We start from the raw sequence: 22,727 nt of genomic DNA on the forward strand, positions 1-22,727 counted from the left end.
GTGGCCAAGCTTGAGTTCAAGCAAGACCACCCTGATCCAGCCTGTACTTCATAATCTTCTCTTGGCAAAGCAATGCGGTGTTGAGAGTTCCAGTGGTCAAGCTCAGCCAGCAAGCCCAATGCAGACCACAGAAGAGTTTTAATCAGATGTATAGTGGGTTTTTAATGTAAAAAATCAGAAACTTATAAATGACACACTTTTGTGCTTACTACTCTGAATTAACAAATGCAATATTTTTACATATTTGCTTTTTAAAAAAACATTATAGATTAGCAACTGTTTCCTTCAAAATGTTATGTTTCCTTCTTAATCTTATTCATTTCCCTCCCTCCCAAGAGGCAACCATAATCATGAATCAGGTTCTATTGGCTAATACTTTACTTGTACTTATATATTCCAAAATACATAGAATTGCTCTGTGTATTTCTAATTTAGGTAAAAGGCATCATGCGATATGTACTGTTCTACACTTCTCTTTTCCCCCACAACTGTTTCTTTGAAATCCATGCATATAGATACACATATATTTATGATTTGTTTTAACAGTAAATACATATTTTTGATTAATTTGCTTTAAGTCCATAATTTGAATATATCTGAATTGGTAAATCCATTTTCTTTTGAATGAGACACTTGGGTTGATCCCAGTTTTTTACTACTATAAAAAATGAGGCTGTGAATTTTCAGATATGAGGGTACTTCAAAAAGTTTATGGAAGGATTCTTACTACCTTTTAAATCTATTTTTCCATGAGATTTTTTGAAGCACCTTCATACATGTCTCCTTATAAACATGTGAGTGTTCCTCAGGATATACACCTAAAAGTGAAATAAATGTATCATAGGTAGGACGTGATCATTTCAAACTTTCTGTATACATATCGCCCAATTTTCTCCAAATGATTAGATCCATTTTTTAACATTGCAAGCATTTTTTGTATTTTTTTGTTTTCTGAAATCATTCTATTTCCAATGTTGACTTTAAATTTTTGCCAATATGATGTGTAAAATGATATATCATTTTTTTCTTTTTATTTTCATTAAACTGTTTGCATGCATTGTGAAATTTTTAATTTCCCTTAAGTTCTCTTCTTTTTTATGAACTCTCTTTCTGTTCATAATTTTGGCCCATTTTTATTTAATTGTATGTCTATTTAAAAATTTTATTTAACTAACTGACTTACATGTTCCAAATGTTAATCTTTCTTTTTTATATATGTTGAAAATATCTTACACTTTGTAATATGTCTTTTGATTTTGTTCACTATTATACAGAATTTTTCAGTTTTGATATAGTAAAATTTGACCATTTTTTCTATCTGCCTTTTAAATTTTGCTTAAGAAATCCTGACATAACACAAGGTCATAAAGATATTGTCCAAACCAATGTTTGGTGTTTTTGAAAAATTTTGTAGTTAAATGTTTTTTAGAGGTGCCACATTCTCTCTTGTTCACTGCACACCCTATAAGTCTTGTTCAGACTTATCCTCTTATATCCTGCTTTTACAAATTTCTCCTTAAGTACATGAGGTTGTAAACTGTGTATTAGATAGTCAAAGAATAAATTTACATGAACTGGATTTCTCAGAACCTGAGTGAGTTTGAATTAAATCATTATTATAGCTGAAGACCCCAATCCAGGATTCCATGGAAATGAAGCCTTGATAGAATTTATTCTGGGAGATTGACAGCTTCTGTTAAGTATTACTTAAGGTTTGTAGAGATGTACTCCACTACATAGAAGCTGACTGATTTGGCTTTTTACTTGCCTCAAACAAGCTTTTTAGGAGCTTTTGTTTTCTATCTTTATATTACAAAGTAGTCAATGCTAACCCTGATGTATGTGACCCTTAGATGCTGGACTGGAGATTGGTGAGTGCACATTTCATACTGGCTGTGATACTGATGCTGTGGAGCTCAGGAAAAGTGCTCTCAGTGGATGTAGCAACAGAGGTAATGAAAACTAGCTTGCAGGACATTTTTCTTGGTACCAGGGATGAAGTCCAAAGGAAAGAAATGTGAGAACATCTTCACATAGAGAAAAGTTAATTTGTTTTATTTGATCTTATTAGAAACATACATTCTTTGTGCTTCTTAAACAATATGAAGTGAGAGTCTGAAATGCACTTTACAAAAGAACAAGATTTTTATGAGTTCTGTGATGTGAAGAGGGGATTAAGGACATCCCTAAAAAAAAAAAAAAAAAAAAAAAAAAAAAAAACCTCTATTTTGTATGATGGTTGGAAGAATAAAAGCATGCTTTGAGAAATAATAAAAAATCTTCACCTTTTGAAGATTTGTCTCTTGTTCTTTAGTGTTTTGCTTTGGTTTTTTTTCCTCTTAGGATTATAACATCCTTCCTTTCTCCAGTTTCTTTGTCAGGCTTACATAAGGAAGCGACAGAAGTTGAGATTTTAAGAATAGTTTGAAACCATATTATGGGCTTTACACTATGAATAGCAAAGAGCTATAAGAGGTTTTAAATTTTATTTTATATGATGAAAGTGGTGTTGAGGATAACTAACTTCATAGGAGTATTCAGGATGGAATAGAAAAGAGGAAAATAGGAGGTACAGAAGCAAGTTATGAGGTGGTTAAAGGTGAAAGGAACACTAAAAAACAGTAAGCAGTGAAGAGAACTTGCTAAAAGTCACTACTGATGAGACTCTAAAAGAACAGGATCAAGAGAGGTTGTCCAGGAAGAACTGACCAGACCAGTGCGGATCTAAGTGGATACGGAAGCAGGATGCTCGGGGCTTTGAGTTTGAGAGTCAGCCTGTATTTCAAAAGAGAGTTGCTTGAGTCAATGATCAAAGGGGTTGAAAAATGCTACTCTTTCATTTTATTGGAGAAAATGAAGATAATAGAAAGACAGTGGAAGAAATAATCCAAGAAGAAAAACAGGAAGTGAAAAAAATCCTAACCAAGATGGCACATAGAAGAATGTGAGGGAAGTGAGAGAAAGAACAAGATCTCCTGGAGCTAAAATTTCTTCCTATAGAAAATATTCTTGACTTTTAGAAAAAAAAGTATTCCCAGGACTATAAAATGACTCAGGATTGTTAATAGGAGCATTTACAAAATGCTGTTATTCAGCCTAGGAGAGGGAAAAACAGACTTTGCAAACTGGACACCTATTTTTATGACTTGGACAAAGTACAAAGTGGCAATATATGTAACAAATAAAGAAAGAAGCAAGAAATTTTACATGGGACAATGAAGTCATTGGGATAGCTCTGACTTGTTGTAGACATATTAATATTTGTTAATAAATCATGCAAATGGAAATGGGGTGCTACCTGGGCACAGAGACTGGATTTTGTTCCTTTTTGTATCCCTCAAGTCTAATGCAGAACCTGGCACATAGTGGATTCTTAAAGGCTTGAATTAATAAAGAATGAATGAATGAGTGGTGAAAAGAAAAGAGCATGAGATTTAATTTTTTTCCAAATTCATTCAATAAATATTCATCAGAAATTTATTGAGTACTAACTCTGAGGAAAATGGGGAGCTAGGCATTGAATACAGCAAATAAAAGACTAATTAGACAAATTTATTGCCCTCAAGTACTCACAATTTAATAAGGAATACAAATATATTGTAACCAATCTAATACAGGTAAAATGTAATGAGTGTAAAGATGAAAGAAGTATACATATAGCATTATGAGAATGATAAGGAAAGACGAGGTTGTTACTGAGAATGAATCAAAAAATGACAGGTTAATGTGCTAAATTTTAGAGACAGGCCTGAAGTTGTTTTCTTGTTTGTTTGTTTGTTTGTTTTTCTTTTGTTTTCTTTAGTTTTCTCATGGATATGCCCCACCTCTATATGTTTCACTTCCCAAAAGTCTAACTTTCTCTCTGGGACATAACTCCATGAGAAATCATAAAATGATACATGACAGGCATGTCAGCTAAAGGTGGCAAAAGTCAAATGCAGATGATTGTATATGTTTGGGGATTCTTTGTCTAAATGAGTGGAATCACCTTTTTCTGCCCTATAGGCTTTTGATTCTGGAGTCATAGATGTGCAGTCACCCCCCACAGTCAGGGAGGAAAAATCAGCCAGTGATCTGGCAGCAAAACTCCTGCTCCTTGATGAACTGGTGTCCCTGGAGAATGATGTGATTGAGACAAAAAAGAAAAGAAGCTTCTCTGGTTTTGGGTCTCCCCTGGACAGACTATCAGCTGGCTCTGTAGATCATAAAGGTAAACAGAGGTAAGTGAATTCTTGAAGAAAGAAAGTTTTCATTTTGTAATTCTTTCATTCTGTGTTCCAAAACAGACAGAATTCCACATAAATATATATACAGTGAAAACATTATATGTAAACAGATTTGAAAGTGTGCTGGCTAACTTGTGGGTTTAATAGTATGATTTTAGAAGCATTTATTTAGGGAGCAAAATGACTTCTACAGTGTGCATTAATATTTTTGTCAGAACATTTCCTAAGGATGGTCCTGTTATATGCACATATAAAATAGGTATTATTATACTGCATTTGGGAGTTGAGGGTGTGTGTGTGTGTGGAGGGACAAATGTTTTGGTCTACAGACTTTTCTATTTAATAGAGATAACCAAAATATTATTTTTATTTTTACACTTGATAAAACGATTTCTAAAGTATGTGAATGAGTCTATTCTCCTGTACCAAAAAGTAGTGAAGAGGTGTCACAATGTGGAGTAAGAACACATGTGTTGAAATCAAATTTCTGCTCATTTCTAGCCATGCAACTTGTACAAGTATCTTCTGTGATCCTCAGCTTACTTGTCTGTAAAATAGAGATAATTACTTACCTCCATAAAAATCAAATTAGATAACCAAATGAAAGTGCTTCATAAGTTGTTAATTATAATAACAGAATTAGACTAATTAAATCATCCCTTTTATCATTGAAAAACTTCAGTACTTAAAGCAATCATTCCAAACAATTCATCTTCTACTGCCTTCAACATCTGTTCTTCACATAGTTCATTTCATATTAGCAATGGCAGAAGAGATCATTCAGTTACTATAGCCAGGTATCTGGGGAATTTACTAGGATATTTTGCTCACCCTGAACATCCCACTTCTCACTAAATTATCTAAATCCTGTTTGTTTTATATCTTAAATATCTCCAGAATATTCTCATCAATTAAGGCTTTCCTAATTCTGGCCTGAATGATTATTTTTTTCACATTTGTTCTTCCTCCCATTTTTCCTCATCTCCCCCTCCACAACCATCACCACCCCTTTAGCACCAATGTATTCTCCACTCTGCTGCCAGAGTGATTACCTAAAACAAAAATCTTGTGAAATGTTGCCCATTGCTTGCAATATAAAAGTCAAACTCCTTAGCAAATCTTACAAAACATTTCATGATTTGGCGTCTCATTTCTTCTTGTACTCATCTTTACATTCTTCGCTCCAGTCTTACTTGGTTTACTTGGAGTTCTAGGACTTGCCATTTTTGTTCATGGTTTCATAACTCTGCTGTGCTCAAAGTTTTTCATTATATTCTAGCAAATTTCATGAAATTTGCTAGACCTCTGTTCTAAAAGATTCTCAAGGCTACACTAGGAAATAAAATCATCACTTGGAGACTTATTTATCCTACCTGTACTTGAAAAACAATACCTCATCTGCATTTTGAAATCCAGACCCTACTTTAATTAGATAAATACAAATTAGTTTCACTTATGTTGTAGGTACTGTGTTGAAGTCTGGCACAAAAAAGGAGAAAAACATAAGCTCTGTTCCTCAAAAAACACACATACTAACAAGAAACACAGAAATATTTATAATGAGTTATAATATGAAGTAGGAAGAGATATATCTTTAAAGATCAATTTTAAAGAAAGGCCATAAAAATCCAAGGGATAAGTGTACTTTTAGAGGAGAAAATATTATGCTTTCTAATAAATATGATTTCTTTGATCCTGGCTCTTAAACCGAAAAGTCTTAAAATCAACATATAAAATATATGTAAATGTTTATATATGAATTTATAATAGCATAAATACAGAGCATGTATACCAAATATATATCGCATAAGTAGTATAAAGAGATTATCTTAGGAGATACAATCAGTCTATCTATCAAACAAACATAGTTCAGCTTCAAAAAGTAAAGGAAAATTGGCAAGATTTAATATCTATCTGAAAAGACTTTTACATATCAAGGTTACAAATAAACTATTTTAAACATAAAAAAATTGAGGGAATATTGTTCCCATGAGCACATCCTGAGGAAACTAGTAGATGGATTTCTTTGGGCAACCAAAATGACTTGAGAGATATCATCAGAAGAATTGGTTGGGAGCAGTACCTTTAGAACTGAAGTGAAATAATGGTTGCAAAGAAGAGAGTGTCATGTGTTATAGCACCTGGTCTGACAACATAGATACAACACAACTATCAAACATTCAGTGACAATGCTAATAGCATATAAAATTTAGAATGAGTTTTTGGGGGCCGGCCCCGTGGCTGCACTCGGGAGAGTGCAGCGGCGCTCCCGCTGCGGGTTCGGATCCTGTATAGGGATGGCCGGTGCGCTCACTAGCTGAGCGCGGTGCAGGCGACACCAAGCCAAGGGTTGATCCCCTTACCGGTCACAACAAAGACAAAAAAAAAAAAAAAAAGAATGAGTTTTTGATTGCTTCATGGTTAAACTGGGAATAAAACGGTACTAAAAGATAGAAGTTTAGGAACATGAAGAAGAGAGAAAAGAAAAGATTACAAGTTAAATGCAATGAATCTTGTACCAAAGAATAATAGTCAAAAATTGAAAAGAGGGAGGCCCAAGGTTATCATGTAAAAATATTAATACAAAGATAACTATAAGCATAAAACTAAAAACTTTCCTATAAAAAAAGAGAGCACAATAAAATAGAACACAGTGAAAACCTTTATTTAAAAGACTCCTGTAAATATAACTTTTAAAATATGATTTAAAATATCAATTATATCAACAAATGTAAATGAATGTAACTTGCCTAGTAGAATACTAGTGTTTTCAAACTGGTTGATAAAGGAAAATCCAATAATTTTCTGTATTTAAGAGATACAACTAAAAATAAAGAGATTTAGAAAGGTTGACAATAAAAAAATAGAAAAATTTTACCAGGAAAAATGTAAATTAAAAATGAAAAAAAAGTTCAACAAAATATATCAAAAAGAAACCACAGGAAATGCTAGGAAATAGAAAAAATGCATTAATAATAGAAGGCTTTAACTCATTTTTTAAAATCCAAAACAGATTATATATCAAAAATTTATAGACAATCCCCATAACATAATCTATAAAATACATCTTATAAATCTGTTCTGAACTTTGAACTACGGTAACAGAGAATATAACTTCTTTTCAAGTGAATATAAAGCGCTCATAAAATTTACCATATTGGAGGTGACGAACAAACCTCAAGAAATTCTAAGCAACAGATATATTACAAAACCATTCACTAACTGAAATGTAATAAAACTAGAAACTAATAACAAAACCATTAAACAAGAAGGCATGCTCACCTGGAAAGTTTAAGCGATATCATTAATTAACTATTTGGTCAAAGAGGAATACAAAATGAAATTACACATCTTTAAAAAATAATAATAATAATGAAAATATATGAGCAGACAAAGCAAATAGATAAAAATCAACATTATAGCAATAAAAATAAGAATAATGCAAACACTGCACCAAGAAAAAAAAAATCTAGAAAGAACAGCAAAGTAAACCAAGAAAAGTTAGGAGAAAAAAGCAGAAGGTAGAAATTAATAATGACAAAAGCTAAAATCAATAATTTGTAAAGTACAACACAGGATATAATAAATAAATGCAAAGCTGTTTTTGTTTTATATCGAAAAAGACAAGCCAAGCCAATCTAACTAGGAAAAAAGTAGAAAGCAAATTTATAAAATTGGAAATGCAAGATGAAAATAGCCATCAAAACAGAGGAAATTAAAAAAGAGAAACACCACATGTTCTTACTCATAACTGGGTGCTAAGAAGGAAGGAAGAAAGGGAGGGAAGGGGAGAGGGAGGAAGAAAGAATCAACCACACAATATGTTGAACTTTCAGAAGGAGAGAACAAATCTAAGGATACTAGAGATGGGGAGAAGGGAAGAAGGGGGGTTGGGGAATGATAGGCCGGGTAAAGGGCATAAAGAAAAATCACAATTTGTAATAATGAATTTGCTAATAATAAATAATAAATAATTGTTTTAAACAGAGGAAATTAAATTTAAAAATAAGGAACTATTTACTCTGTATACGTAAATTGAAAACCTAGGAAAAAATGTATAATTTTTTTTTAAAATAATGGCTTACAAACATTGACCCCAATAGACCCACACAGAGTTCAATTATCATAAAATTCTTTTTAAAAAATTTTATAAGAGCTTGACAACAGAAAGCTCCAGGTCCAGATATTTTCACAGGAAAATTTTACCAAATCTTAAGATATCAGATAATCCTAATATTACTTTACCTTTTCAGAGCATTAAAAAAAAAAATTTCCAAATTTATTTCCTGAAACAAATATAATATTGACTCCAAAATCACAAACATTATTTTTAAACAATGAAACTTTAGACTTCTGTCTTCTATGGTTCTGTCATATATGAATATCAAAACAAAAAATCATAGATTAAATGTTAGTAGACAGAATATGAAAACACTTTAAAAGTATAATACATCTTGACCAAGTGGAGTTTATTACAGGAAAGTAAGAATGATTCAATTTCAGGAATTCCTTTAATATAATCCATCATATTGATAGAACAATGGATAAAAAGCATATGACCATATCCATAGATGACAGAAAAGGTACTTGATGAAATCTAACAGAATTGAAAAAATTCTTAAAGAATTCAATTCTAAAGAATTGAAAGATACTTTCTTAATGTGTGTGTGAACGCACATGTGTGTACCTCAACCCAAAAGCCAATATCTTAGTAAATGGTGGGATATACTGAAAGCTTTACTGAAGTGATGAATGAGAAAATAATGCCCATTATTTCCACTGCAATGTAAAAATGCATTTAGACAAGAGAAAATATGTAGAGGCATAAGAATTGGAAAGAAAAAAGAAAAACTATGTTTATTTCCAATTGACATGTTGGAAAACCAAGATAATCAATGGAAAAATGACTAAAACAAAACTTTTTTAATAAAAATAACAAAGAAGTACATAATTATAAAAGTTAATAGCACTTATATATTCAAACAAATTAGATCAAAGATGTAATAGAAGACTTCATTTACAATAGCACAAAAATAGAAAAAATAAATTAAAAAGCTAACTAAGAATGTTCATAGAATATGAGTTAAACTGTAAAAATAATGCTAAAATACAAAAAACATATCTGAACAAATGGAGACACATACTATGTTCTGGAGTCACAAGACCCAAAATCACAAAGATGTTAGCTCTCCTTAAGTTAAATTACAAACAATTCTAACAAAAAATACCATCAAATATTTTTTAGAGCTAGACAAGTTGATTGTATAGTTCATTTGAAAGCATAGAAACTAGCATAACCAGGAAAACTCTGGAAAAAAGAAACTAGATCTCTATCAGATATTTTTAAATATTATATAGTCTTTTCTTTACAGCTGCATAATGTTGACCCATGGACAGACAAATAAATTAACTAACTAATATATAAGTAAATCCGAAATTCAAGAAATAGGCCCAATTAAGTATGCAACTTTAATATATATTAAAAAATGGCATCTCATAAATGAGTAAAAGCATAGACTTTGAATAAGCGATGTTGATAAATGAAAAAAAGATAAAATTGATACTTTCTTAAACTATTCATCATGATAAGTTCTAGATGGATCAGATTATCTTTTACACAGGTTTTATTTGCATATTTCTGAACCATTTATCCAATGCTCCTTTTCAATATGTTTTCATGTACTAGCTCAAAAACGGGGGGGGGGGGGGAAGATGAACCCATATAGGCAGAAGAAGAAAACATTGATGAAGCTCTATATAGAGAAGTAGAAGAAGTTTTTAAAATTCTGATGTGAAACTCAGAAAAGTTCAGAGAAAATAAGGAAGACATAAATAAATTTGATTGCATATTTTTTAAAAGTTTCAAGATACCACAGAGCAAAGTAAAAAAAGAATAAATTGGGGGAAAAAAAAGTTTGCAACATATATCAAAGACTCAAAGACATAGGGTTAATATCCTAAATATATTTTTTAAAAACTCTGAAGATAGAGAAGTCAGAAAAAAAAAAAAGTCTGTTGAAAAAATGGGGTAGAAAACAATTGACAGTTCATGCAAAAAAGAAATGCAAATGGTTCCTAACCAGGTGCAAAGATGACAACCATTCTCATCATAAGGAAAAAGCATATTAAACCCTCACTGATACATTCTCACCTATTAGATTGGCAAAATTGCGTTTTTGAAAAACCAAAATAAAGTGAAGCTGTGATTGTATTCCAGAAACGGACAAATACAGCATCACTAGAAATTATTGTTGTTTTTAAATCCATCTCTAGATCTTGTTATTTTTTGTATTAGTAAAGAAGCATGTATGTTATTACATTATGTATTAGTCCATTTCTGTTGCTTATAACAAAATATGTGGAACTGTGTAATTTGTGAGAAAACGAAATTTATTGCTTAAAATTTCAGAGGCTGGGAAGTCCAAAGTCCAGGAAGCACATCTGATGAGGGTCTTGGTGGTGGCAACAGTGACCCAGGGGTCTCACATGGCAGAAAATGGCAGAGCAGAGAGAGACTAATCTCTCATGTGCTCTTCATTTAAAGCACTCAGAACCACACCCCTGACCACCATTATTAATCTATTCACTACATTATGCTCCTACAATCTAATCACCTCTTCAAGGCCACATCATTTAATTACCATAGTAAGATTTCCCACCCTCGACAGTTACAGTGAGAACTGAAGCTTTAGTGAGATTGAGGGAGCATCCAATCAACAGCAAGTGCTAAACATAAAAAACATTTCAAAGTGTCTACAACAACTAAAATGTGGTCTGGAAGTATCTGTGATTTCTATTTATGACAAAAGTCCAGGTACAACAAATACTGTTGTGATTTGCTCCTCATGTTCGTAATTGAAGTAAAAGCTGTATTTCAATTACAGATTAGTGAAACTAAAGATGTAACCTTTTCCCATCCACATTTATGGTCCCCTGAATTGTATTTGATATATGATCCCAGATTTTAAAACTCTGAGTCTCAAGCATATAAAATGCATTATTTTATTCTCAATTATTATAAAATATTCAGAAAAGAAAAAATTCCAAATCTGCTTTTGAACAATTTAACCAAGCAATGGAAACAGAAGGATGAATGAATACCTGGGGAAAAACAAAAACAAACATTAAAAGTCTAATCAGGGCAAAGTCTATGCCAGATCACATTAAACTGAAGGAAAGAATCACCTATCATTTTCTATTTTTTATTGTTTAACATATTTTTTTTCACCAGCTTCATTTTCAGATGCACATGTAGGTTAATTCTCAGGATAAAGTTAACTACACTTTGAAGTCCAAAATATTTTCCTCATCTCCCTTCATTTGTTTCAAGTCTGAAGTTTTATAGTTACTTTTATAGTTACTGTAGTAACTTACATAGTTACTGTAGTAACTTAAATAGTTACATATCTGTTCCACTGTAGCCATTTTTTTAATTCTATACTTTAGTTCTAAATTGCAGTAACCATGATTGTGGGATTTAGGGGTGACCATTGATTTTATTGTTTACACACACTCCCTAAATTTTTCCTGGAACCTTCAAATTGGGTATGATCTTTTCTCATGTGGAATCTCGAAGCTCTTTGAATGTCAGGGTATTAGATACCTATTGCTATGCAACAAATTACCCAAAATTGAGCAGCATAAGACAACAATAAACATTTTTGTTCTTACACAGTTTCTGTATATCAGAAATCCAGAAAAGGATTGCAGGTCTGCAGTCATCTTAAGGCTATGCTTGGGCAGGAATATCCACTTCTAGAATGGTCCACTCACTTGGCTGACTTGGCAAGAAGTCTCAGTTCCTTACTGGCTGTTGTCTGCAGTTCTTAGTTCTTTGCCATGTAAACCTCTCTACAGGGCTGTTAGAGTGTACTTAGTATATGGCAGCTGGCTTCCCCCAGAGCGAGTGATGCCGCAAAGAAAAGCAGAAGCTGCAATAGCTTTTATTATTTCACATAGTCATTTCCACAATATCCTATTGGTTACAGAAGTTAGCTCTTTTCACTGCGAAAGGAGACTACATAACAGTAGAAGTTGAGGGCCATCTTGGAGTCTGGCTACTATGCTCATGTGAGCTTTATACTATTACAATTTATTTCCCTGTTTTACTAATCTAAATATTGAACTGTTTAAAAGGACACCCACTATTAGCCATTACCACATCATCCCTCTCTGGCTAGTACTCAGTGTTGGTAGAGCTGCATGCCTTGCTTGAAGGAGCCTAGGATTTTATTGCCTCTTAAGATGTAGCCACAAATCAGACTGTTATTTTTATGGAACATTCTCCACACCCTGATTCCAAGCTTCTTTCCTTGGAACTCGAAACCATAAACAGGACCAATTAAAGTTTTTTTGTATGCAACAATTTGGAAAAAAAAAAGCTTTAAGTACACATGAAACACTATTAAGTATAATGAAACAACATTTACACATGAAATTAATGAAGTGCTAGTCTGAAATAAGCCTTACAAATTTTAAAAGCATGGTTATCACTAGAACATGTTCTCAAACCATGATGTAATTAAATAAATAACAAAAGGATAACCAAAATAAGGAGAGGAAAACCTTATAAATGACTATAGACACAAAATTCCTACTTAAAAAAAAAAAAAGAAGCAGCAAAATAAATCCAGTAATGCGTTAAAAAAAGAACCCTATTTAATTATCATGTTATGTTTATCACAAAAATACAAGGGTACTTCAAAAAGTTCATGGAAAGATTCATATTATCTTTAATTATATTTTTCCATGAACCTTTTCAACTACCCTCCCACCACAAAAAGTTGATTTACTTTAGAAAATCAATTAGTGGAATTAACAAATTAAGAAATAAACTACATTATATCATTAGATGCAGAAAAAGCATTAATAAAATTAAATACCCATTCATGATCAAAATCACCAGTAAATTAAAAATAGAAAAAAGTGTTTTATAACCAAGTAAGGGACACCTATAAAAAACACCCACAACACATATTTTAAGTGACAACTTACAACAACAAATCCAACAAACTATGGAAGTTCTTTATGGAGAAAATTATAACAATTTATTTGGAGATATTAAAGATAATTTAAATAAATGATCTTGGATAGTAAGGCTCGCTATCATAAAACTTTCAATTCTCTCCAAATTGACTTATACCTTAGATTCAATGCAATTTCAGTCAAAACTGCCACAGGATTTTTCACAGGACTTGACAAGCAGAATCTAAAATTTATAAATAAGTGGATATGAATATAGATTTTTTTAAAAAATTATAATCACTAGTCACTCCAGAAATAAAATTAATTTTCAAAGTATTAAAATTTAAATGTGAGAAGCAAATCTACAAAATATTCTAAGGTAAAATAGGAAAATATCTTCATAATATTAGAGAAGATGACTAATTAAATGAGATGCAAAAATATTGATAATTTTTAAAATAACATTAAACGTTTTCACAAAAGACAATAGAGAAGACTAATCACAGATGGGAGAAGATATTTGAATATGTATAACTGATAAAGTCTAATCAGAATATTCAAAGCCCTCCTACAAATCAATGTTAAAAAAAAATTGGAAAAAGAGGTGACAAACTTAAACGGGCACTTTCAAAAGACAAGATCCAAATGGCCAATAAACATGAAAAGATGAGTATTCAGGGAAAGTAAATTAAAACCTGATGAGATATGATTACCAACTAAATCTCATGACTAGCAAAATTAAAAGTTCCATGATACAAGGGTTGGCATAGATTTGAAATAATAGGAACTATCATACACTGTTCCTGGGTGTATAAATTGGTGCAACACTTTGGAAAAGTCTGTCATTATGTAATAAAATTAAGTATAGTCATAGCTGGCATTTCTACTTCTGAAAATGTAATGTAGAAAAATCCTTAAATGAGCACCAAAGGTATATATGAGGAAATTTTCAGCTGAACATACTTAACAACAGCGAAAAAGGAAATATCTCAAATTTTCATCCATAGTAGAATGGATAAACGACATGTTATATATTCATGCAATGAAGTATCACACAGCAGTGAAAATAAAGGGATTACAGCTACACATGTCAACATAGGGAAATCTCAAAACGTAATATTTCCTTAAAGAAGTAGAAAAGAATTCATGTATGATTCTTTTTATTTTTCCAGCTTTATTGAGGTATGACTGACAAATAAAAATTATATTTAATGTGTACAGCGTAATGTTTTGGTATATGTATACACTGTGAAATGATTACCATTAGGTCTCCAGTATATGGCTCCTTTTAAGTAAAAGTCTAAAACTGTCTAAACTAAAAAACTGTCTAAACTAAAAGTACATACATACATTGAAAGATTATAAGGAAAAGCAAGGGAATGATTAAGCCAAAATTCAGGCTATAGATTACCTCTGGGACTGAGCTATTAGAGGGATAAAGTTTGGGAGGGGAACACCAGGGATGTATAAAGTGTTAGCAATATTTTCTTTCTAAGATGTAGTGGCAAAATGGAATGTTCATTTTCATTTTATTTAAACTGAGCATAGATAAATTTATAGACTTGTGTATGTGAACTAATTCTCCTTAAAAGGTTTAAATATGATTTCTCTAGCAGCTTTTTTGGAATGTAAAATACCTTTTGAAATGGAATTAGTCAAGAATATAAATAATAGAGAAAACCCCATTTGGGATAGGAAGTCTATATTTTAGTGTAAAGTTAAAGTTGTATTTTAAATAAACAATCTAGTAATTCTCTCTATATTAGTTTGATAGATATCTATATCCTTAAACTACTTACAGAATATTTTAGAATAAAAAAGCTGGATTGTTTTAAATGCATATATATAATATAAGCCATGTCATACCATTATTTTGTCACAAGAGGGACTAGATAGCCAGAAAGTACAGCTTTCCCTTTTTGGCTTTAAGAATATTTCTTTATCTACTGTTATTTTTTACATACTGTGTATTCCTCTAAGTGCATGTGTTATGGAGTGTAGTACTATTATGTATATTTCAAATTAGCCAAAATGTTAAAATAGCTAGCTTGCTATTTTACTTCTGAGTAGATAAAGATTATATAAAAATTATTTAACTCACTGAGCTATTATGGTTTTTGTTTATGTGCTTTATGAAAATAATTATTTTCATTTTTGTATTATTTCTAAAAATTATATACACTAAATGGAATTTACATATATATTCATTTTATTTCTTTTTCTTATTCAATTTCAACATAACTGTATTTGCAACTAATCCCAAATTTGATGAGATGAATCAAAGTAATTATGGATCTATGGCGAGAATAAAACCATGTACAACCTACGTCTCTATTTTATCCACTTGACCAGTAGTTTTCATTTCCTCTCTGAAGAACCTTAAGTGTTCCTGGAAGCCCCCTCAGGGACCATTATATATGGAGAAGGTGGAGATTGTCCCTTTTACTGGGAGAATTCTTCACTTATCTTTTTAGATAATGCTCTTTTTTATAAAGCTTTTATTTGTAGAAATAGTAAGCCATAAATTGTTTGAAAACCACTGGACAACACTGGTGGGAAAGAATAGTATCAGTTAAAATGTGTAAAATGTTTTCACATGTATTATCTTATTAGTTCTTTTCAGTGTAAAATGTGAAGTCTGAGAGGTAGCATGTCTTATTCACCAGTGTATCACCAGTGCAGAGAACAGATACATATAACCATACATAAAACAATCACATATTACTTTTAAAATATGTGTGTTCAACTAATAAGCAGCTCTAGCAGATAGGCACAGCAGGTATTATCTGAATTTTATCTAAAAAAAAAAAAATGAGAGAGACCCTTAAAATAACGCACTTGCAGAGAATCACACGATCAGTAAGTAAAAGAATCACATAGAACCCAAGTCATCTATCTCTTGTTCCTAATGCTTTTTTGGATCAAATCTGGGGGAAAGATGAGAAGAGAATGGAGAAAGAGGGAAGATAGGAAGGAAAAAGAGTTTATTTTGCTTTCTACCATACCACAACTACCTCTCATTTGCCTGAGCAGGGAAATACCAACTTTAGCAAAGCAAAAAAGGAAAATGATCTTTTTATTTATTTTACATTCACTTTCGAAAAATTTAGTAATAGGGACCAATAAATGCTCTGATTTAATTTATGATGATTTTCCTGACCTTCATACTTCTCTTTTAAAAAGTAGAAGGGTTATTTTTTTCATGACAACATCTATTCTTACATGAGCTTTGAAGAGTCGGGACATGTGTCCTATGACTCCTTTTCCCAGCTGCCATTTCCTTCCTCTTTTCACAAGTCCTTTAAACACCTGGAAGGGGGTGGTTTTTCACTTCCTCTTTTTTTTTTTTTTTGTCTGACATCACCCCTGAGTGCTCTCCATTCTGAGGTGCTTCTGCCTTACCCCTTCCCTGAAGTTATAATGGTGGAATGATTAGTAAAGGAATGTAAGCGTTAAAAGAAGAAAATCACATTGATTTAATATTTTCTTTTATTAACCACATTACACTTAGAAGCTCTAAATTTCATGGAGAAGTATTCTCATTTTTTATTGCTACCATAATAAATGATGACAAATGTATTGTCTTAAAACAACACACATTTATTATCCTACAGTTCAGTAGGTAAGAGTTCAACATATCCTCAACATGCACCATAGATTGTTGTAGACAATGTTCCCCAGTCTCCTTTTCAATGAGGTAGAGCCATATGATTGACCTCTAGCCAATGGTTGGCCTCTAAGATTCCTCCTGCCTGTTGCTCTATGCTCTCTTTTGCCTTGTCTGCCAGCTGGACACAGAGGAAGTCAAGATGTCAGCAGGCAGTGTTCCTTCCTGGAGTCTCTAGGGAAAAATGCATCTCCTGCTCATTTGAATTGTTGGCAGAATTCAATTTCTTATGGTTGTAGAAACAAGGTCCCCATTTTCTTTCAATAACTTCAAGAGGCCACAGCAATCTTTGATTCATGATTCTTTCCTCCATCTTCAAAGCCAGCAATGGTGGGTTAAGTCTTTCTCAGATTGCTGTTCTTCTCTGATCCACACTTCTTCAGTCATTATCTATCTAGAGTGGGCCCACCCAGATAATCAGGATAATCTTCCACCTCAAGGTCCTTACCTTCATTTTATCTGCAAAATCATTTTTGCTAAGTAATATATTTACAGATTCTGAGGATTACAACATGAACATCTTTAGGAAGCCATTATTCCAAATATCACAAGGAGGATAACTGTTTAAATAAGAGTCTATAAATTTACTTATGTAAATATAGAACATTAAAAATATAAAGGAGACTTTTTTCTTTCAACAGCCAATATTTATAATTTCATTAAAAGGCTTAAAGCATAACTGATATGCATAGTTTCTTATGACTCTTGACCAAGAATTTTATTCTAATTTTACAAATAATCTGCTTCCCATTTGATTATCAAGTTGAAAAATATGTAGTCAATTTGTTATCAAGAAATCCAGAAGTGCAAACAACAGACATCACTTAAGAGAGTATGTTTCTAGAAATCTGAATAAGGGAGACAGGAGTGTGGATAGGGTAAGAATAAGCATTAATTATTTTTTGAGACAAAGTCTTACAAGATCATATGCATAATCAATGCAGATAACAAAAACCAAGAGCCAATCTAGAAAGGAAGATAGATGTGAATTAGCAGAAAAGAAGGTTGAATTAGGTGAAAAACATAACATGGCCCTATTCCACTAACATCATTTGAGGGTAAGCACCACATCAGTTTCCATGTCTATTTTTATCATTCTTGTATACACAGCACTAACACAGTGCCGGTGAATAAGATCTGAAGAGGGGAAGGGATTTACCCAAACTAAAGCACTTAGCACATTAGTGTGCTGATAAGACCAGGCTTTTTATGTGCTCTGTTTGAATTTGGATAAGTTAACTTCTCTATGCCTCAGTTTCCTCATATGTAAAATGGAGGTAGTAGTACTATTCCATATTTCAAATATTGAGAATATGAGATAATGTCTGGCACATAGTGGGTGTTGGTGAATGGTAACTGTTATGTTTATTCTGACTCCTAAAGAAAGCTGCCAGATCTGCATGAGATAAAGGAGCAAAAGTAATGACTGATGACTTGCACTTTAGCTTAAAAATGTTCTCATTGGTTTGTTTCAGGAAAGTTGTAGATCATCCAAAAAAGCGGCTTGGTATCCCCATCGATCGGATTGGTAGAAACCGGCTTTCAAATTCCAGAGGCTAATTGATTCCAACTGTGAGTACAATTTGAATAAGTAACAATATGTGCAGGCATTTGATTAACATTTTGCCATGGACTAATTGATGCATCTTTGCTTATAAATCTCCCTTTTGATTTGTTAGCTTATAAATTCACTTCTCCAAACATTTCTGTATTCATTTAGTACTACATTAACGTAAATACTTCAAATGGCATTTAAAAAGAAAAAGAATGTCTTAATCTGTTTCACCCTAAAAAAAAAAAATCATTATTTGGCTATTTTCACAGACTCCTATGTAATTGTTGAATACTGAATGCAAACAAGGGTTAAATTCTAATTAACAAAATAGATCACCTTTATAAATATACGTAGATGTGTAGCAATCCCTCTGTTATGAAGACACATTCCAGTGAAACACACCGTTTTGTTGCCAATAAATACATTACTAGAATTATGATAAGACAGAACACAGGAAAGAGAATGATGAAGGAGAAAAAGTATTGGCCATGGAATCAAAACGTCTTATCCACATCCTGTCACTCATTCATTATCTTGTTTCTGTCAAGATGTCTTATTTTTTTCTACATCTTGTACATTTAAATAATCACATAGTGGTATTGCAAAGATTAAATTAGATGTTTGTAGTGGTCTTATTAAACACACAATACACACAAGTGATAACAGTTTATATTATAGTTCTGAAAATTTAGTCAGTGCTAGTCCCTGTATTTTGTGCTCTACATGCCTGCTTCATTTATTCATCCTGTTCCATAAAGCAGTATTATTACCATCTCCAATGTCTTGAGAATCAGCATGGTATAAGGTGTAAGGGTGCCAACTAGGGAGATCAGGCTTTATGGGTTCAACTCTCAGGTCACCTATTGGTTAGCTGTGGGACCCTGAAACCCTCCTCCATAAAATTAATATAATAATTTCCTTCACATAGCACTGTCCTGAGGATTAAGTGAATTATACATATAAAGCAGTTGAAATAGTGCCTGACATGTTAAATACTGCACTCAATGATCATTAGTATTACTATTATTATACAAATAAGTGGAAGGTTTAGATACATTAACTCACATTGCCACATAGATAGTAAGTAATACAGATAGAATTAAAATCCAGAAAGCTTAAATCCTGAGTTTTTATGTTAAACTCTATATTTAATCATGCATATTATGTTTTAAACACTAAATGTTTCTTGAATATGAGATCTAGGCAATATATTTTCTCCCAGTAGGGCTTATAGAAGGTGCATCCTTCCTCTCAAACAGGTAAGACAACCTGTTATTGCTATAACAATTTCAGGCTAGAGAAGAGAGAATTCTACTTTCTTCTCTCAAGATGATCCTCTGACCAGATGTAGAGGCCCCAGAAGCATCACATTAGCCCTGATCCTCTTTTAATTTAAATCGCCCTATTTTCCTCCCTCTCAATGTTCTGAAGCCACAATAGGGAGTCAACATTTTACCTCAACTCTCTCATTCTCAGAATGGCATAGCTAAAATAAATTTTGTTCTCCGTGGAGTTGTTGATCTATAAAGTTCTGTAGTTGCTGAATGCCCATAAATACAGTAAGACTTACTGAATACTGTCAAGAACACTGTCTTTTGTACAGCACCATCTTCAAAACATTTGCTGAACTTTCTTTCTTCTTATCTAGACATATACCAAGTATGGTCACTCTTCAGGTTGTTAAAAATTGCCATATTGTATTCAAGTAGGAACTAGCTAATTTGTACATTTGTCACCCTGGATTACCACCCATTTTAACATTTCTGAATTCAACCAAAACAAGTTATGATAAACAAATTATACAGGAAACTCATTTTCATATGAATTTTCACATGAAATCTTAGAACATAGAAACTCCAGATGGCTACTAAACTGTGAAGAGTTGAATTAATATAATGTTTCCTGAATCACTGTTGGGTGAAATCTAAACTAGTATACAGTGTCCTTCTCTCTTAACAGACTTTGCTGGGCATCTTAAAAATCACTGTCTTTATTATTAAAATCTCAAGATAGTAATATCACAAAAAAATAGGTTTAGAAAAGAACTTATATGTTTTCTCTTTCCCTGTTATCAGTCATTGTGGGTTCACCTGTTCAACTGTTATGTTTCAATTTATTATTTTCCACTACTATGCCAGTATTTTCTGAATTTTTTACTTTCTCATGAGGTTTTTATTAATTAAAACCTCATGTGAAGTTTCACTTCTATAGTTCATAAATAACAACAGCCACAAAATAACCATACATTCTAATTTGCATTTAAATTTCCAAAGTTATTTTTGATATATTTTTCTCCTGCTACAATATCCCTTTGAATTAAACAGAGGATGTAATATGTGCATCATTTAATCGATAACTTCAGTCATCAAATAATGTTCACAGTCACACAGCTAAGCAGTTAGAGATTCAAGACGATAAAGTTTCATTTATTCTAATCCCATTTTTTAAAACAATTCTGAAAACTGGGACTATGAGAGGAAATTGATTTGCCCGAAATTTTACAGACACTTGGGCAAAGCAAAATCTAGGACCCAGCCAGGTCTTCAGACTTCTAGGCCAGAATTCTCTAATGACCTGTAAGGTCTTCTTAGTGCTAAATTGTCATTGTCAAATGCTAATTTCATTGGTCTTACATTTCTAAAACAAACAGAACCAGAATCTTGAACTTCATGAAAATCTTTGTTTCACTTCTGTGGGGGTTGATGTATTCACTTGTGGAGCAGGTTTATTTGTGGGATTTCACCTTCTGGTTTCACTTTAAGTCTTCACACTAAAAGTGAAACTGGTACCTAATCGTGGAAGTTTTGCTTGGTTTGAGGTCAAGTCTAGACACAGTTGCTGTGTGCTACCTAGTTTCCACACCAAAAGCTAATCTCTTCCCTGATATGTGTTTTAGAAAGGAAGATACTCTGATATTTACCTGATTTCTTCTTCAAAACCCAAAGTTTTGAGTTTTTAATAGGCTTTAACTCTAAGAAACTCAAATTCAAAGAGGCATTTTGTCTACAGTTTCATAGCTTCTCTAAATGCAATTAGCAAGTTTTAAGTCTCTGCCATTGAAATTGGGATGCCTATTTGATGAAATTAGAAATAGGACAACTGTGCTGCCACATGCATTGAGTTTTCTTTTAATAAAGTGAGGTACATATCCTATACTGTACTGACAATTTTTGTTTAAGAGCAATATTGACACATCATCATTCAAGTAAATTAATACAGTTCTCAAATACAGCACGAATGGTGGGGGGGGGTTGTTTTGTTTTGTTTTGGTTTGGTTTTTGGCAGCTGGCTGGTACAGGGCTCAAACCCCAGACCTTGGTGGTAATCAGCACCACACTCTACCAACTGAAGTAAACAGCCTGCCACTATTGGAATATTATGTTTAAATGCCATTACATGATTAGGTTCTTTTAACATGAGCAAAATATACAACAATTTTCAATGTGTTACCATAACAATAAACAGAAAGTGGTAGTTGGCTTTTCTTCATCTTTCTTTCATTTATCATAGCAACATCCTTTGGACCAAGACTGAAAACAAGAGAAATAGAATATAGTAGATACATGAAGAAAGGAATTGTGACAGAGACATTTTATAATTTTTATTAAAAATTGAGCACAGGCACCTAACATAAATTAAAACTGCTCTTTTTAATGTGTCTTGATCTGAAATTATCATTTTGCATTATTGTCTTCAAAATAAAAAATATGCCATGTATATAAATGCTATAATAAAATATCATGCAATTAGAAGTTTGGCTTTTCTCAATTAAAATTGATGGATTTCCACATGACTTACAAAGTTCTCATTAGCTTTAACAATTTCAATTTTCATTTCTGCAGATGCAACTTCCTTGGGTGAAATGTCACAGAAATACAGAAGATGCTTCAGTGAAGTTCTTCACACTCTTTAATGATTCAACTTTTAAGGAACTGACCTTCTTCAAATTCTTTCCAAAGCTTGAACTTCAGTCTTTCACATCACAGTATTGTTACAACCTCAATTAAATTGTGCAGATCATTTCAATGTATGTATATTTTAAAATATATATTTCAATTATTTAGGAATGATTACTTGCCCCCCAACTTACTTTTTAAAAGTAACAACTAAAAAGCACAATACATTGAAATGCCTTCTACATGCATTTACCATTCACATTTTTTGCAATTAATGAATAGTAACAAAAAATGGATTTGCTTCTGTAAAATTTAGATACAACCTGTTTGTTCATTATCGGGGAATAAGGAAAGGCAATGCTGTATATTTTCTCTTAAGTACTTTTACTCATCTCTTCTCCTTTGTCTGTGAGCCTGTT

At 32.2% G+C, this 22,727-nt stretch overlaps 1 protein-coding gene across 1 annotated transcript; it reads left to right on the forward strand.

Moving 5' to 3' along the window:
• Positions 1–1,853: 1,853 nt before the first annotated feature.
• On the forward strand, positions 1,854–18,417 carry OSTN (osteocrin). Its single transcript, XM_063087749.1, has 3 exons — positions 1,854–1,952; positions 4,006–4,220; positions 18,333–18,417. The coding sequence occupies exons 1-3, from the start codon at positions 1,854–1,856 to the stop codon at positions 18,415–18,417; spliced, it is 399 nt and encodes a 132-aa protein (XP_062943819.1).
• Positions 18,418–22,727: the final 4,310 nt, after the last annotated feature.

Source organism: Cynocephalus volans, chromosome 1 (genome assembly GCF_027409185.1).
Source record: "Cynocephalus volans isolate mCynVol1 chromosome 1, mCynVol1.pri, whole genome shotgun sequence".
Lineage (NCBI taxonomy): Eukaryota > Metazoa > Chordata > Mammalia > Dermoptera > Cynocephalidae > Cynocephalus > Cynocephalus volans.

Bases quoted from the DNA above. Each gene is read 5' to 3' on its own strand.
- OSTN (XM_063087749.1), top strand. From the start codon at position 1,854: ATGCTGGACTGGAGATTGGTGAGTGCACATTTCATACTGGCTGTGATA. The intron at 1,953-4,005 runs GTAATGAAAACT...TCTGCCCTATAG, and splicing joins CAGTGGATGTAGCAACAGAG to GCTTTTGATTCTGGAGTCAT. The intron at 4,221-18,332 runs GTAAGTGAATTC...GGTTTGTTTCAG, and splicing joins GATCATAAAGGTAAACAGAG to GAAAGTTGTAGATCATCCAA.